We start from the raw sequence: 17,142 nt of genomic DNA, 5'->3' as shown, positions 1-17,142 counted from the left end.
TTCCATCTCTTTCAGTTCTTTCGTTCGTAATTCGTAGCTCCACACACCCAGCCCTCATCTATTATCCCTTTGGTCATATTGCTTGCCATTGATCTTCCATCGTACATCCCATCCATCTATAATTTCCCAGTCCCATCTGCCTTCTGTTCTCTGCTTCACACCTAACACCCCCCCCCCCCCCCCCATTAGGCATATCCCTTGAAACATCACAATAAACATTTTGTCTATTCCTATTTGAAATCCTGCTGGGATCGTTTCTCTCCCTGCTGTACAATTACTGGACTTATGATGCCGCAGGATTTCGAGGTGCCTATCCCTGTCCCAATCTCGCTAACCCTGCCGTAGTTTCAACTGGTTTTTAGCATCGTTATCCTTTGTTCCTTCCATTCCTTCATCCATTTTCATGCTCTCTTTGCGCCTTGTGGCTCTTCAAGTCCGAGGGGCAATCCACTCAATTTTTATTCGTTATTTTCATGTTGGCAATGTAATAAAGAGGCTCATTCCGGGGGCCCCACTTTGCCATTTCCCTATTTCCCTTTTCTTTTCTTTTTTTCTCTCCCTCTCTCTCTCTGGCATTTTATGCTCTACTCCGGAGTTGCTTCGTTGCTTCGTTGCGTTGGAACGCGTTGCTTGGGACGTTATGATGAAGTGATTGAAGTGCCGCCAATGGGGCTCACTGGAATGACCATTAGACATGCAAAACGGGCGACGTGTTGCTATTCATCCACCCCGAAATCCCACAGGGCAGCCATTTTCATAACGGTGGGGGGGGGGACATTTTATTTTGGATTAACTGCAATGTCCGTCCGTTGATTGCGACTGTTGATTGTGTTGCGTGTTAATTGGCCACGCAATGGCGACAAATCGAGCTCAAATATTTGACTGATGGAGAGAGCCCCCACGCACCCACACCCACACCCACACACACACAGGAGCACAAAGTCCTGCAAATGGATAGTGTAAGAGTGTAATGGGAGAGTGGGGCTTATTTTATTTTATTTAACTTTCTTTTCATTCCCAGAAATATTATGAAATACGCTGAACTATTTGCATTCCAGTGGAGGGGCTGTTTTAAGAGTGGGACAGCAGCTCTTACCTTGTACCTGACCCCCAAGTGGGGGTCTCTCTCTCTCTCTCTCTCTCTCTGTGTGTGCGTGTGTCAGAGATTCATCTGCAAGCCATGCCTCCCTCCAAAATGTATGCCAAGTGGCATCCGCTTGGCATAATGAGCTGCTGCCTCTACAACTGCTGGAACCTTGACATCTGCCGCCCACACAGCTCGGAGCCCCCAGCCGCCCAACAGTGGTAGATGGTTGGTGGTTGGTGGCAGGGGATTGGGGATTGGGGGCACATTTGTTTTTATGTTTTTGGAGCATCAACAGTTTCCATAATTTCAACATTTGTATAAATTTCGCATACAGTAAGCCGAATCCCTACGTACGATGCGATGCGATGCTATCATTAAGAGCTTTACGACAATGCCGGGGCAATAAAATTAATTAAAATTCAATAAATTGACGCCTTTAGCCCCAACGAAATTAAAAAATTTAAATGAGAGCTCCGGGAGTTGCGGGACACAGGATGGGGTCGGGGTCTGTGGCCCCGTCGCTAATGTTTGACATTGGGAATTCTGCACTGGAGGAGAGTGGAGCGGATGGGGGGATGGGGGGATGGGGGTATGGGGCGATTGGGGGTTCATTCTGCGTCTGTTCCCCTTCTAATGCTCAGTTACAATTGTTGTTCGCACTTTCTGTTTGTGTTGGAAATTGTACGAATATTCTCCCGGGCACTAGGCGAAACGGGGACTAAGCGGGGGGCGTTAAATGTGTTGAAAGCGGGACAAGAACTGCGGGGGGGTGGGGGAGAAAACCCAGAGGAGCGTAAAACCAGGGGACATACATAGTTGGGAAAGTGTTGGGGGGGAGAGCACAGTGCTGGAAGTCAACTTAAGCAGCAGGCAGAGCGGACTCGAGAGCCATAAGAATTGTGTTTGAGGAAAAGTTTTTGAAACATTAGCAAGCAATGGGAGGAAAACAAGAGAATAATCCTTTAAGGACTGAATGCAGGGGTGAAAAACAAAGCAAACAACAAAATAAATGACATCAGAGGAGACAAGACACCAGCGTCCAAGAAATTATATTTTCTTTACAGCAAATGGAATTTTTATCATTTAAAAATAATTGAAATCAAATGTAAAATCGAAAAATGAAGAAAAAGAATGCAGTCAAGTTTTAATATGGGAGGCTAAACAAATTGCTTGACTGGTAAATTTGCTGCCAATGCGAAGGGGACCTTGTGCACCCTGGCGCTCTTTCCCATGCCACAGGAATGTATTTGTTGTTGTTATTTATTACATAGTTTCGCTCGCATTGCATCGACAGGCAGCGAATAATCTAGAACGTCATAGGAATGAAATCCCTCGAAGCACCACCCAGAAACCAAAGCAAAGCAAACCAAACCGAACAGCGCCCAAGGCCTTGGCGCCTCCCCACTCGATAAACAAAACAAAACACTTAAAAATGCACAGGTAATAAACAATAACAACTGCAACAATCAATAACAATAAAAATAGACATAGAAATAGAACAACAACAACAGCAACAACACTGTAATAATGCAACAAGTACAAAAATCAAAGAGCGCCAGAGGACGCCAGAGGACCAGCGACCATAGCGATGGCGACGAGCAGATACCCAGACACAATGAATCCATGAACGTGAAATGACTCACAATAAAGTTATCTAATAGATCCCCATATGTATAGCAAAAGCAGCTTGCAAAGAAATCAAAGAAATCAATCTAAAACTCAGGTCTGAACGTTCCTCATTGCGGCACACGTGGCTGGCCAGCTGCTCAAAGGGAGAGCTGGGAGAGCTGGGAGAGTATAAAAAAGAGCCAAAGGAAGATTTAAACAGATTCTTTACATTGATTTTTAACCAATATATACAGCGCTAAATAGATACTTACATTTGATTACAGACTCTGAATCGTTGAGTAGAGAAGCCTTTGAATTGAGGAATTTATGGTAATTGTTTGTATAACAATCACAGGGTACAGCTAGTGCCAGACCCAAGAGAGACCCAACCACATACAAATATATTTTTGTGCCAAGCGAAACGAAAATCAAAATCAAAGCCAAAGCCAAAGCCAAGGACTCGATGGGTTTTTAATGGGGAATGCAAATGAAAAGTGCAACTGGGGCTCTAACAAAAAAAATAGACGCAGCCGAAAAAAAAGGTGGAACACACAGAGAAGATAGAATGTAAAATCGAAAATGGAAAATGGAAAATGGAAAGAGAAAGCGTAGGAATTGAAAGGGCTTCGGCGGCAAATTGAATTGTTTGGCATTGAGAGCAAAATGGCCAAAGTGTGTGTGATTGTGGAGCGAGAAAGATGAGATGAGCTGAGACGGTGGGACGGGGCCCTAAGAGCTCCCAAGGACCGCATGTAATTGCATATACGTATGTACACACACACACTCACACACACACACACACACAAACACATAATGGTGCATGTGTGGGAGTCCGTGCCATGTGGCAACAGTTGGCCCCCCCCCCCCACAAAAGCTTTCACAGTCAAAACAAAAAAGCCAAAATGAAGACACAAACTGACAGCGGAAATTGAATCGCATTGCTTTTGTTTTGTGAGTGTACGCGTATGTATGTGTAGGCGTCTCTATACGCGAGTGTTTGTGCATGTGGGATACTGGGATACTGGGACACTCGAGTGTCATTCCATTTCTTGAGATTCAAAAAGATTTTCTCTTGTTTCACAGCCAGGGATTGGATACACTCGAATGTACCAGGCATTGCATGGCATTCCATACTTCTCAGTTCTCATCAGAGAACTGCAACGGGTAATAGTTATTCCTATAATAAGTATTTGATTCATTTAATTATTGAATGTCTGCATAGCATCGCCAATGCCATGAATAAGTCATCCACTTAGGCGGATACTTACAATTTCTACTCTCCATCAATTTCTACTCTCCTCAGTTTCATTTCCCATAATAGCTACTTTTCCTTGGCTGCATTCTAAATTAAATTCCATCTATGGCTAAAATCCCACGAGTCTCAAATGCTCCAAAATGTTCCCAGCTGTGTATGACATGTTACCATTAAAAGGTACTTGCATACAAGCTGCTAAATCTCTGCAGAACCACAAAAAGTTTCAATCAAAAAATTATGGAGGATTTTTGGTGGCAATTTTTGCTGACTTTGGAGGTTCCAAAAAAAAAGAAACCAGCGAGAGCTAGTGGCTCTTCTGAGCTGGTTAAAATCGGCAAAAAGCGCACAACTTTTGCGGCGGGCAAAGTTCTCCGACAACAAATAACCACAAGTGGATGCCACAGCTGGCCAAGCCATTAGCCATTTTTTGTTGCCTCCTGCCGCATGCCACATCCCTTCCTCTGCTCCCTTTATATCCTCTTTTGTTCAGGCGCTTTTTTTATTGTGCCGCTGCTGATATATTTTTTGTTATTTTTTTTTTTTTTGTGGGTTTTTGTGGTAACAGTTGTCAAAATATGGTCAGGACATGTGTCACATGTGAATTGAATGCAAGGATATTCCATTTGCCAATTTCGTGGACTGTGTACTTTCCGGGTCTCCTTCTCTGAGAGGGAGATCCCTCTCTCTGAGTCTCCTTCTCTGAGTATCTTGCACTTGGACTGAATGAATACGAAAACTTTCCCTGTCCACCAGATACATGTTCGTCTGTCGATGTGATTAAGGATCAAAGAAAGGCTTATGAAAGCCTCTTTACTGTGCTCTAAAAAGAAAAGCTAATCTATTTTATGTGCAAGAACAAATAGCGTCTAGCGAGTAGCGAATCATTCATTATTCACGGCTGCTTTATGCCTCGTAAAAAAAATCACAATTATTGTCTCATCATGCCACATCATGGGGCGACGGATTCTGGTGAAGAAAAGAGCAGGGCAATGGAAATGGAATTGCTTTAATTTATTTATTCCACAGCAATTCCCCTCTACACACCCTCTCCCGTTGAGCACTCTCATCAAAGTTTTGAGGCCTTTCGAAATTCTTGAAATATTTTATTTATTCTTTGCCTCTTTGCCCGGACAAAATCTGTTTGATCTTTCATCAGGAATGTGCAAAGTTTTCTCGTTCTAATTTTTGCATTTCAATGGGAAAACCCACAGACACAGACAAAGAGACAGAAAAGAAAAGAAAGAAAAAGAAAAACAACAGAATGAACGAAATTCAAATTAAAATTCATGAGCAGAAGACACCGTCATGTAAAATTCAACAATTGGCTTTTGAGTGCCAAAAAAAAAACAAAAACGTCTGGAAAATGTCTTTAAAAATTACGTTTACGCTTACGTTTATGATTATTATTATTATTATTTTATATACTCAGCTCAGCTCTCTATTTTTCCACCTGCCTGTCTTCCGTCCGTCCGCTCGATTACCTTTGCTGACATATTTTGGCAAGTATTTAGAGAAAAGTTCTCTCTCCCACATCTGCCCAGCGTACTCTCTCACCTGCCACTCCGCTGATCCACTCCACCGCTCTCGCTCCCACTCCCAATCCCACTCCCACTCCTCCTCTACTCTCCGCACATCACAAAACTGTGTAAATTCATAGCCTTATGTTTGAGAGGAAAGCTGGCAAACTTTTTGGGGGCGCAACAGCAAGGGAAAGAGGCAGGCAGCCATGGAATCGGTAGCCAAAGCTTTGGATACCCTTAAATCTAAATTTTTGGCCTAAACTCCGATAAAAGCCACAACTGTGGAATCAATTGAGTTTAGTTCAAGCAACTAATGAGTTAGGAACAGAACTTAATGCAAAAAGCAAATGGAATAGAGATTAATGAGAAATGTTTCGACTGCTGGGGCTTCTCTTAAAGATAGCAATACCCTCTGCTGCAGAGAGAGTATCCTACAAACAGGCAACATAAGGATGTGGAGGCGGGGTTGACGGGTGTTCCTGGGGGTGGCTTTGTGGGTGCCAGAGGTTTGGTGTTCGGCTGTGTGTGTGTGTGTGTGTGGGTGTGTGTGGGTTTGCTGGTCTCCGGGCCGCCCCGCTGGCAAAGGGCAATTTTCAGTTTGAATATTTAAGCTGCTAATTAAAATGTATTCGCGGTTAACAAAACGTGCGCTCCCAGGGTGGCACCGCCTGCTCCCGCTCCTGCTCCTGCTCCTGCACCTGCACCTGCCGCTCAATGTCTGCCCTTCATGTCGAACCTCTCATCCGTGGAGTCCCCAGCCTCGCCCTCTTCGTTGGCACTCAACCCCTGAGTGGGAGGGATTTTCCTCCTTGAGCGAAAAGTTTTGCAGCCTTTGGGTTGCAGATGAAGCCGCAAATAAACACAAAATGTAATTGCATACAGCACAAGGCAGAGCAGGAGAACGAGGGGAGGAGTAAGAGAGAGAGCAGGAGAGAGCAGGAGAGGGCAGGAGGGAAGAAGAGAGAGAAGGGGGAATTAACAGAAGACTACGATAGAGCGACGACAAGCAACAAATATGCCCGCAAAGCAAAGGAAGTGAACAGGAGGCGGGGGTGGGGGGACTGCAAGAGATCCAATAGCATGTGGCATGCTGCATGCTGCACAATGGATGCATCATTGAACTGCAAAACGGAAATGCCTCCTCTGGCATATTGAATTTTCCTTAGACAAGGAAATGCTGCTGCCCCGGCAATGGAGTGAGGCCTGAAGTCTGAACACGCTGACAGTAGGACGTGAGGGGGGGCGGGCGGCATGCCACTGCAATTGCAACTGCATCACAGGGCGAAGGTTAACTCCGCCTGTGTGTGGGCGAGTGTGGCAAATGCCCGAGATATGAATTTTAGGCCCAAGGTGAGGGCAAGGGCATATCCCGGATACTTGCAATTGCTGCTGCTGCTGCTGCTGCCGTATCTTCAGATTACTTTCCACAAATTGGTTTGGAAAAGGGGAAACAGTTGCAACAGCTGGGAACCCTTAGAGATCTTACGCAAAGGAAACTGAACTGCTTAGCACTGCTTGCAGCGATTATAGTCTATAGCGAGTGGCGGCAGCAGCGAGTGACTGATGCTAAATGCAACGATTAACAACCCATCCCGAATACCATTCCCCTCCAGCGAACGAATGCAGGAAATGAAAATGGGAAAACAGCAATAGAAAAAGGGGAGCAAAAGGGGAGCGTTGATAGGGGAAAGGAAACGTTGTGGCCCCGCTCCCGAATCTCTGGTTAATGAGTGGACGAGACTCCAACTCGCAATGACATTTGAAAAGAGGGTTACCAGTGCCCCCCCCCCCCAATGGTTTATGGGCTGCCCCATGGGGCAGCAGCTCATCAAATGTGACAGGCAGCTCCACTTGCCCCGTGACCCCCGCCTGCACTCATCTGCCCCCACTCGAGGGGCTGCCCTGCCCCATGTGCCGCAGTTCACCTGTCAGGCAGGGGGCCAGCAGTCGAGCACAATGTACACGACCATTTCACGTTGCAGCAATGTTCACTCTGTTTCGCTGGTACACTCATTCTCTCCCACTCCCTCACCTTCTCTGTGACCCTTCATGTCCCTATCTCCGGCTGTGTGTGTGTGTATGTGCTCCATCGAGTATTCAACACTCGCATCAGTGGCAAAGTGACATGGCGCATATTTCAAGGTAAACACATTCTGAATTTTGCATATCAAACGGCGGGGCAGACGATGCAAACAGCAAACAGCACAAAAGAAGAAAGAGAAAGACACACACACACACACACACACTCACAGCCACATGGATAGATTTTCCACGATTTTGTTTTCCCCTAAGCAATGCACCTGCCACCCCCGCACCACCTGCTTCTGCTGCTGCTGCTGCTGCTGCTGCTGGTGGTGCATCTGCCCAGTCCGAGTATCTAATTGTATAATTAATGGATTGCCTTCTGTGCAACCCCTGCCCCCTGCCACCATGCCCCATTCTAATGCCCCTAAGCATCATCTGATGGTTAATTGAAATACTCGTGGCGTCCAGACGGCGTCCTTCAGTTTGAAAAGTTTCGCCCAAAAAAGAAAGAGAAAAAGAAAAGCAAGCAATCGAATCTGATAAAACCACTTGCAACCGGTTACAGCTGCTGCAAATCGGAATACGGAATGGAATCCTCTATGGAATCCCAGCCCCATCTCCCATTTCATTCACCCTTTGTGTAGCGTCTGCCACGTGGCAGCGAGGGCTAGCCATAAAGTTTAGCGATAGAATATTAAGGAAATGTTTTGCCGCCTCTCATTACTGCATTCCTCATCGATGTGCCATCACTTGTGGCTATGATTTAGCTGTTGACATCATTTGAGCAACGCTTGTGGCCTAAAATCGATTTAGTTTAAATTTTGAATCCTGTCCAATCTCGTTTTCTTCATTTCAGACCTAATTCGTGTGCAGGAGTGGACCTTTTTTGGCCAGAATACAATGTATTTCTATGGATAATGTAATGGGTTCTCAGCAGATTACGTATACGCACAGTGGTGCCGATGATGTTGCAAGAAAGTGAGGGAATTTATTGGGATTCGATAATTGATGATACGGCCCCTAAAGAAGAAGACACACGCACGTCCGTCTCCCTCCCTCTCCTCACTATGCTTATTTGTCTGTCTATCTCTAAATCTTTGCATCCTTCTCTTGTTCTCTCTGCATAACTGTATCTCTTTCTCTCTCTCTCTCTCTCTCTGGTCTCTGCTCTCTGTTTAATCTCTGCATCTTTCTCTGTTTACAAATGCCGCCCGCTAATTTATTTGAAAAGCCATTTGTTACCTTTGCCTCTGCCTCTGTTTACATGTCGCTCCGTCCGCTCGTTGTCCGCTTATCCGCTCTGTCCGGCCCTGTCCACTCTGTCCGTTTGTCTATCCATGCGTCCATGCGTCGGTCCGTCCGTCCGTCCGTCCGTCCGGCCGTCCGTCTGTGTGTATGCGTTGGATAAGTGTGTTTGTGTTTGTATTTGTTTTCTGGTTTTCAGATCGCGGCATTACATACACATTTACATTTAGCGTTAATTCAATTTGCAGTCCCTTCCATAAGAAACAGAGCAGTGAAATTGGGGAATGGAAATGGAAAAGCAGTGCCAAAAAACAAAAAACAAAAAAACTTTAAAGTTCAGGCGGCCCCAAAAGAAATACCAGACACAAAAACACACACACGAAAATTCCGCACTAATTGTTTATATATTGAACATAAATATACAACGAAATGCGAGGAGTAAATACATATAGTACATATAGCATATAACGTACGAATAGTACAACGAGTTTATACATATGCTACGGTTGATGTTTAATGAGACGCTCAAATGGGATTTATAATCAATTCATTTAGTGCGCGAAATACATTTATATACTGCATACATAAAGAGCCAGGACGGGAGAAAGAGCGGGAGAATGCAAGAAATCGAATAAGAAAATCTAGAATGATGACAGAGGAAAGAGTGAAAGACAGAGAGTGCGATTTTATTGATGTATCCAAAATATACTTCGAGAAATCGATTACCCAAATTCCAAGGAATATTGAACCAAAGTTCAAGCTAAATCATTCATCCAATTGAGGCCTTAATGTTGTTGATTCTATTTCCAAAAACCTTACAAATGTTAGCCCTGTATTAATATTAAAATAAGCTAAAAGGAACTATATTTTTTTGCTCGAAGTGCAATAAAAGGAATAAATTAAATTTTATTTAAGTGGGAAAATATGTCAACAACAGTTTTAGGAACATGCATTCAAATATTTTTGTGAGTGTACTCGTAGATCGAACAGCTGCCAATTGCTGGCAAATGCCCTCCTCCAGCTATCGCACAAATAATCGTGCAATACACACTCGTATTTGTAGTCATTCTCGTACTCGTACTCGTACTCGTATTCGAACTCGAACTCGTAATGTATACCAAAGATACACACAATCAAAAGTTTATTTAGTGGAAAATCGTGAAAATCGAGAAAATCCAAAAATCGTACATATGTACACACATATTCGCTTCTTTTATTTCGTGTATTGCATATGTATTTCTTTTTCTGTTTCTGTTTCTGTTTCTGTTTCTGTTTGTGTTTGTGTGTGTGTTTTTTGTTTTGGTTAAGCTTTAGTAAATACTTGAAAAATTTAATGCCGTTTGGCCAATAATTAAGGAAAAAGCATTTCCAATAATCCCATGCCACATGCCCTGCAAAGATTTCCAACCCCGTCTGTTCTTTGGATCACAATACAAATCCACTGCATATTTTGTGATATTAATCATACGCACAGTTTGCCGTTGGCCGAATCTGATTTGCTACACAGAAAATGTGCATAAATAATATAAACACAGCACAGCATGGAGGAAAGATAGAAAGAGAATCAAATTGGAATATTGGAATAGCGAGGGAACCTAATAGACTGGCAAGATGTTCACAAATTCGAAAGAGATGGAAATGATGGAGGAAAAGGTTTCATCCCAAACTCAATTAAACGGAGAAAGCGAACTGAAATCCAAAGGAGAATTAAAGAAAATCACCAATTATAAGCAAACAAATGAGAAAACCAAACACCAATGGACAATTAATGAGAAGACAAATTTGTAAATGTAAGGAAAAATGGTAAAAGATAAACGGAAATTTGAAATGCAAAATGGATATTACAAAATCAAATTGTAAACACAGGGAGAATGAAAGCAAAGAAGCAATTTGGGTGAAAAATAAGCAGATGAGAAAACAGAAAATCAAATGGAAGAAAAATACTGAAAAGAATAACAGGGAATGAGGGAAAATGTGAATGCGGGAAAGGAAAATTAAAACCGAAACCGAAACCGAAACCAGAGATGACAGAGAGACATCCTTTCGGCAACACCGTTTTCCAAAGTACAAAATCCGCCCAACACCAACATCAAAATGAATTCCTTCCTTTCATTAAATACTTTAAAATATATTAAATTTTTCACACAAATTTGCTGATTGCTGAAGAATTTTAAAAGTTTCCTAGTTAGCTTTATATTTTTGAAATTTATTTACCCTATTGCTACCAATTTATTTATTATTATTTACTTATTTATTTTCGTTATTGTTTAATGTTCATTTTTCATAAACAAATTATTGTTTTCTCAACAATGTTTTCGTTCTGCGGGCAAGCACTTTGTGATGTACATCTGTGAGAAATATTTTTGAAAGCAGCTGAAAATGCAATTGCACTTTCCTCTGATGAAAACATCTTCCCAGAATTCCATCTTTCACAACGAACACACAGAGAAATGTATGCTCTCCCCCCTCTGAAGCACTGCGTATGCTTTATACTATTTTTGGGGTAGAGTCAAAAAGCAATATGCGATGGACATTGGAATTTACGTTTCATTGTGCCAAAAAGGTATTTCCTAGAACTGAAATCCATTGCTGTGCAACACAGAGCAGAGACTAATGCATTTCCTGTATTTCCCAGAATTTCCCCAACTTTACAAAGCCCACGGGAGGGGGTTGGTGGGGTAGTGGTCGTGAGCGTTTCAGCATTGCGCATATTTTCATAAAAGGATTCCAAGGATTAATAATGTACCCCCTGCAAATCCTGCATTTCCAATGAAATGCAATAACTACTTTATGGACATTCTTGAATTTATACAACAAAATTTTTTGGGAATTTTCCATTATATAAAGCACTGGCTGTTTGATTTTTAAAAGGAAATTCTTTCTGAAAAACCAAAAAATATTATATCCCAAATACCGTTATATGTTATTTGTTCCTTAGATAATGTGTGACACTCAAAGAAACGCCATGCAAATGCATATATTTCCGGACACACACACACAGATTCTATTTAAGTATTTTGTAAATGTTTCCAAAAAAAATATTCAATAAACATTAGCATTTACCTTTTATCGGTTGAATGGCCTTCTCCGTTCTCCGTCGGACTGCTCTTTCCGTTCTCCTTTCCGATTCACGATTTTTTTTTGTTTTTTTGTTTATTTCGATTTCAATTTGTATTTTCTTTCTTTCTTTTGATTTAATATGATTTGATACTTTTAACTTTTTTGTAATTCTCTTTTCAATTTTGAATTCTTTCTGCTGATCAGCTTTTTGAGTTGTCTTTTATCTTCTGGTGTCTCTGCCAAAATCACAACAATAACCGAAAAAAAATAGCAACAAACAACATTAGGACTTCTTCTGCGTATGTGTGTGTATGTGTGTCTCTCTCTGCGTAAGTGTGTGTGTGTGTGCGTATATATGTGTGTGTGTGTGCTTTATGGATCGTTATATATAGCACTATATAGAACTACAGCACCATATACTCGAAGCGAGTATTCGCGCGCGCGCTAATTCGTGGATTTTCAAATAAAATTCTACCTCCGAGGCAGAGAGCAAGAGCGAGAACCAAAGAACCAAAACTTTAAACACAAACACTAAAAAAAAATAGCTTACAACAACAAAAATGCAAAAAAAAAATTAAGGGGATAGGCCACCGATTTTTACAGCGAAATTGATTTGAAATATTTCTAATTTTTCTGATTTAATTTCTCTCTTCAATTAATAATAATTTATTTGCCAAATCTCAAATATGTTTGCCTTTGAAATTTCAAATTAGTTTCTCAAGTAAATTTCGAAAAATGGAAATTCTTCTTTTCCATTTTATATTTTTTTTTTAGCTTAAGATTCTGAATTTCGAGCTCAAAAATTTGTATTTAAGTTTAAATTTCTAACTTGAATAAATTTGGAAATTCTTTCTTTAACCGATTTCAAGATTATTTTATTTTAAAAAATTTTAGAACACGCACTTATTTTGAAAACTTTTAAAAAACTCGATTCTAACGGTAGATTTTACAGCTTCTTCTCGGTGTGTGTGTGTGTGTGTGTGTGTGTGTGGGAGTGTGTATTTGTGTGGGTTTGTGAGTGTGTAAGAGAGGGAAAGATAGAGAGGGAAAGAGAAAGAGATAGAAATATAGAGACAGTGTCTGTCTTGCTTGGACTCCAAGAACTACAACAACGCAATGTTATCCGCTCGGAGGCTGAACGCCTACTGGATGTTGTACGCGCCGAAAGCTTTCGCAGAATGCCAGCATGCGGCAGCCAGCACGCACCGCGTCGGGCAGCGACGCCGGCAGCGGCGTGCCCACGACGACGGAGTGCCCGAGCAGGAGCCGAATGGCCAGACAGCCAGTCCGAGTGTCGGTGGCTGGATGTCGGCTCCAGCTGCATGGCATAGCGGTAGCGGCAGGAATAGAGCGAATGACAGCCGTGAGAGAGGGGGAGCCACAGTGGTACTGCGCTTTTTAATTGCATTTTTGGGCCTCGTGCGAGGCGGGCAAAAGCGCAGCGCAGCGAAGCTCTCCTTTGCCATCGCCTTTGCTATGGAATCCATAAAACATATCTGTGTGAATAATTCAAGGCAAATATAACGCAGTCTACACTCTGAAAATCTCTACACTCACGCACACTCAAGAACACACACACGCACACAGGTGGGCCGCCCCACGCAAGCTATATTCATGCGGCAAGGTGAGGCAGTACCAGGCTCCTAACGGACTTATATGAGAGATCTGATGGGAGAAACTGCTGTGTATATTCAACAAAGTGTAAGGCAATGCAAGAAAGAACTTTTGCGATAATTGCATCAAGAGAAGGTAGCAATCAAAAGGGAAATGAGCCCCAAATAAAAAAGAAACATAGAAATTACAGAAATAATTACTCAGATGAATGGCTGTATCCCACCTCAAATGAATACACCCTGGTCACACGCATCTTGTAGTCTCCAAGGCTGGAAGCTCATCATAGTCCCCGCTCCACGCGCCTTCCAGTCGCCGAAGCAGTCGCATTAGCAGTTAGCAGTTAGCAGTCGCCGTCGTCGTCGCAGTCGCGTGTGTGCTAACAAGTGGGGGAGCAACAGTTGAAATGAATGAAAACTTCTCTGCGCCAACGCAGAGCGTCGCTGTCGCTGTCGCTGTCGGTGCCGCAGTCGACGCTGACGTCCGTTTCATGTGTTGCTTCTCTCACACACCTGATAGGGCGAAAGCTTTGATGGATAAGAGAGTAGTGTGGGTGTTGGATGTTGATGTTGCTTTCCAGTCGCAGCAGCAGCGGCACACTGTTGCTCTTCTCTGCATGTGTGCGTGTCTCTTTCTCTCCACGTGTGTGTCTCCTCTCACTCTCTCGCTCTGTCTCTCCCTCTGTCTCTCCCTTTGTCTATGCTTGTGTCTGTGTGTGTGTGTGTGTGTGGAGATTGGTTTTGGGGTATCCGCTAAGCAGCTACTAATTTTTGTTAATCACACCTTTAATGACATGAACTTGACACCATTCACCCCGCTCTGCATTGGCCTGCCTCTGCCTCCAAGTCACATAAATAAGACAACCAAATAGACCCCGTTATGTGGCTATCATCGTGATTGTGTGTGTGCCACACTTAATTACCGTTAGCAAGCAGTTCAAGAGCAACATAAGAGGAAAATGATAGCTTGTGGGCTGTAGATCGTTACCTATAGTTTTTATATTTTCAAAATTCTAGAAAATAATACGAAAATACTAGAATAATACGAGACATGTGCTAGGTTAGTACTAGTAGTAGTAGTTGCTAGTACTCTGAAGTAATCACGGAAATATAGCTAGCATTATATTGTTAAACATTCTAGAATAATTCCATAAAAATAATCGAGTAATGATATAAAAAATAAAATAGGAAAAAAAGGAATAGGGGAAAAAAGGATAGGATAATACTAGATAGTAAAATCTCACAACTTAGAACTTTTCAGAAATTGGCAGAGCCCGCGGAACGAAGTGTCTCTTATTTTTTTCGATTCCACTATCATTAATGTAGGTGCTTTAAGCCACATGGAATGTCTAGGGAAAATCATAAATACTCTCTATCCAAAGTGCAAAGTGTAGTGCGAGTGCGAGGCATCACATTGATTTTAATGATCTGCCAGGCGGCAAGGAAAACGAAAACGAAACAACGAAAAACGTTTCCTGTCTTGTGGCTAAATAAATAATATTCTTGTGTGCCTTGCCTGATTTATGGGCACTCAGCCATGTTTATTGCAAACCTATGAGCAATTATTGCCAATGGAAAACCATTCAGATTTTTGAGTATTTTGCATTTGAATGGCGCGCAGCACTTTAAATATATTTTAGAATATTTTCCAAACACACAAACACATGGTTGGTTACATTATACACACATATTCGTACCTGCATATTTCCCAGCAGTGATATTTTTTAATTTAAATTGGTTTCGAAAGCGTAGGAACAGGTGGGAATGTTTCCTTTCTGCGCTACTTTCTGTGTGCATCGACATAAATATACCGTGTAGTAGAAGGGGAATTACGCGCACGCCAACATCGTGAGGAGGAGGAGCCACATCGTCAGCATACCCCGGCCAACAGCTGCCACGCCGCTGGAGGCGAACTCTTCAAAGTAGTTTCCGTAAAGGGCAAAGGTCAGCAGGTGGCTCTGTGGCTGGCACAGCTCCAGCTGCGTGTGGGTGTGGCTGTCATTCGCAGGCACCTCCTGCATGGTCCAGGCCACCTCCGAAGGCTGCAGCGCGTACAGGGCGGAGGTAAGGGTGCTCGGCATGAGCAGGCGACGCGTTCGCCTGACGAACTCCCCGCTGATCCGCAGCGCGGTGAACTCCACGCCATCGCCGCTTCCCTCCGCGTCCCGATTGCTGAGCAGGCCGCAGCTCTCGAGGCTGCCATCGCGGCAGGCGAAGAGGCCGCACACTCGAATGGAGCTGTACTGCTCCTGCTCGTAGCGACGCTCGGCCACGGACACGCCCAGGCGATAGTGGTACTCGGGCCGAGCGCCGAGCAGGTTCCAGCTGAGCCGGAAATCGCAGCAGAGATCCGCCTGGCAGAGCCGCTTGCTCGCCGAACTCCCATTGACCAAAGGCAGGGCCCAAGTGGCGTAACTGCCAATGTCCGGCTGCTGGAGTAGCTTCAGCTGCACTCCCGCACCATCGCCTTCATCAGCGGGAGGAGGCTCCGTGGGTGTCCATTGCGATCCATCCGTTGGCACTTGAGCCAAAAGCAGCTGTCGCTGACCCTCCGTCCGATCCGACACCATGATCCTGGTGAGGGCACCCCGCTGGCCGGCATAAATGCCACTGCCGCTGATGCCGGCCTGCGGCATGCTGGCACCGGCAGCCAGCAGAGTCACATTGTTGGCCCAGGCCCAGCCCTGCTGGAGTTGGGAGGCTGCCAGAAGCGAGCACAGAATTATCCACAAGGAAAGTGAAAGCATTGAGAACTCCATTGAGAAGTCTTACCCGTGAGGAAGGGCAGCTCCGAGTTGAACATTTTGGTGACAATCACATGGCGCATGCCCAAGCGCTCAACCAGCTCCTGGGCCGGCGTATAGAACAGCATGTCGAAGCAGATGAAGTGCCCGAAGGTCACCCCAAAGTCCGTCCGGAAGGTGGCCAGCTCGGCGGATGGGGTGCGATTGGTGAGCGGCTCCAGGTAGAGGTTCCACTTTCGATACCGCGACACCACCGCCCCGTTCCTGTCGAACACCACATTGGTGTTGTAGATGCTGTATCCCCTGTCACCCACCGACGTGGCCTCCTCCTCTGCCCGCTCCTTGACATTGACCACCAGGTAGGTGCGTGCGTTGCGTGCCGCACAGGCCAATCGGCGCAGGAACTCCGCCACTCGGGGATCATCCCCATCGTGTGGCTCGCACAGACTGTGCTCCGTTTGTGCTGGCACCGCCGTCAGCTGGAGCACACTGTTGAGTGTGGCCTCGGGGAAAGACCAGTATGTCGCTGGACCCATTGGCGGCGCCAATCAGCTCCAGATAGCCCTGCAGATTCTCCTCGAGCAGCTGCTCGGAACTGCCACCGAACACCGCCGGCCGGAACTCTGCCACGCCAGCCGTATAAAAATCGCCATTGCCAGTGATCGGTCGACCAGCCAGGTGCACCACCAACACCACACAAAAAAGCAGCCGGCAGCGTTTCAGCCACATGATCATCTCACGCACTACGTAGGAGCCAGACTAACTGTGTCTGGCCAACCGGTTCACGTTCTCTCTGGCTGTCTCTCTCGCGAGGCAGTCACGCCATGCCTGGCGCGCTCCCACTATTTGTACAGATCTCTAAATTCAATCTTATCGCAGCTAATCAACGCGCCGCCGCCGTCTCGCCTTTGTTGCTGCTCTTTGATTTTATTGTGCATTCGATTTGCTGATTCTCTGGCAGCATTTTAGGCGAAAGAAACACGCGACT

General features: G+C 44.4%; 2 protein-coding genes across 10 annotated transcripts in view; both read right to left on the bottom strand.

Moving 5' to 3' along the window:
• LOC111069365 (voltage-dependent T-type calcium channel subunit alpha-1G) overlaps positions 1-12,980 on the bottom strand; it is an 86,882-nt gene extending 73,902 nt beyond the window's left edge. For 8 of the 9 annotated variants that reach the window (XM_041594548.1, XM_041594545.1, XM_041594552.1 and 5 more), the window contains exons 1-2: positions 12,876-12,980; positions 11,804-12,036 (exon numbers count right to left, since the gene is read on the bottom strand). The gene's annotated coding sequence lies outside the window, so the exon portion shown is untranslated. The remainder of the gene's footprint in view (positions 1-11,803; positions 12,037-12,875) is intronic. The other variant, XM_041594546.1, reaches the window with a different exon arrangement.
• Positions 12,981-15,139: 2,159 nt separating this feature from the next.
• LOC111069338 (vanin-like protein 3) lies at positions 15,140-16,902 on the bottom strand. The gene is given in 3 exon segments (XM_022359359.2): positions 15,140-16,111; positions 16,183-16,666; positions 16,668-16,902. Coding segments are annotated over 3 exon segments (1,578 nt in total). The 5' UTR covers positions 16,890-16,902; the 3' UTR covers positions 15,140-15,239.
• Between the last annotated feature and the right edge of the window lie 240 nt (positions 16,903-17,142).

Source organism: Drosophila obscura, unplaced genomic scaffold (genome assembly GCF_018151105.1).
Source record: "Drosophila obscura isolate BZ-5 IFL unplaced genomic scaffold, ASM1815110v1 contig_29, whole genome shotgun sequence".
NCBI classification, from domain to species: Eukaryota; Metazoa; Arthropoda; class Insecta; order Diptera; family Drosophilidae; genus Drosophila; species Drosophila obscura.
Note: the sequence above shows the minus strand (reverse complement) of the source record. Positions and strands in the feature narration are given on the sequence as shown.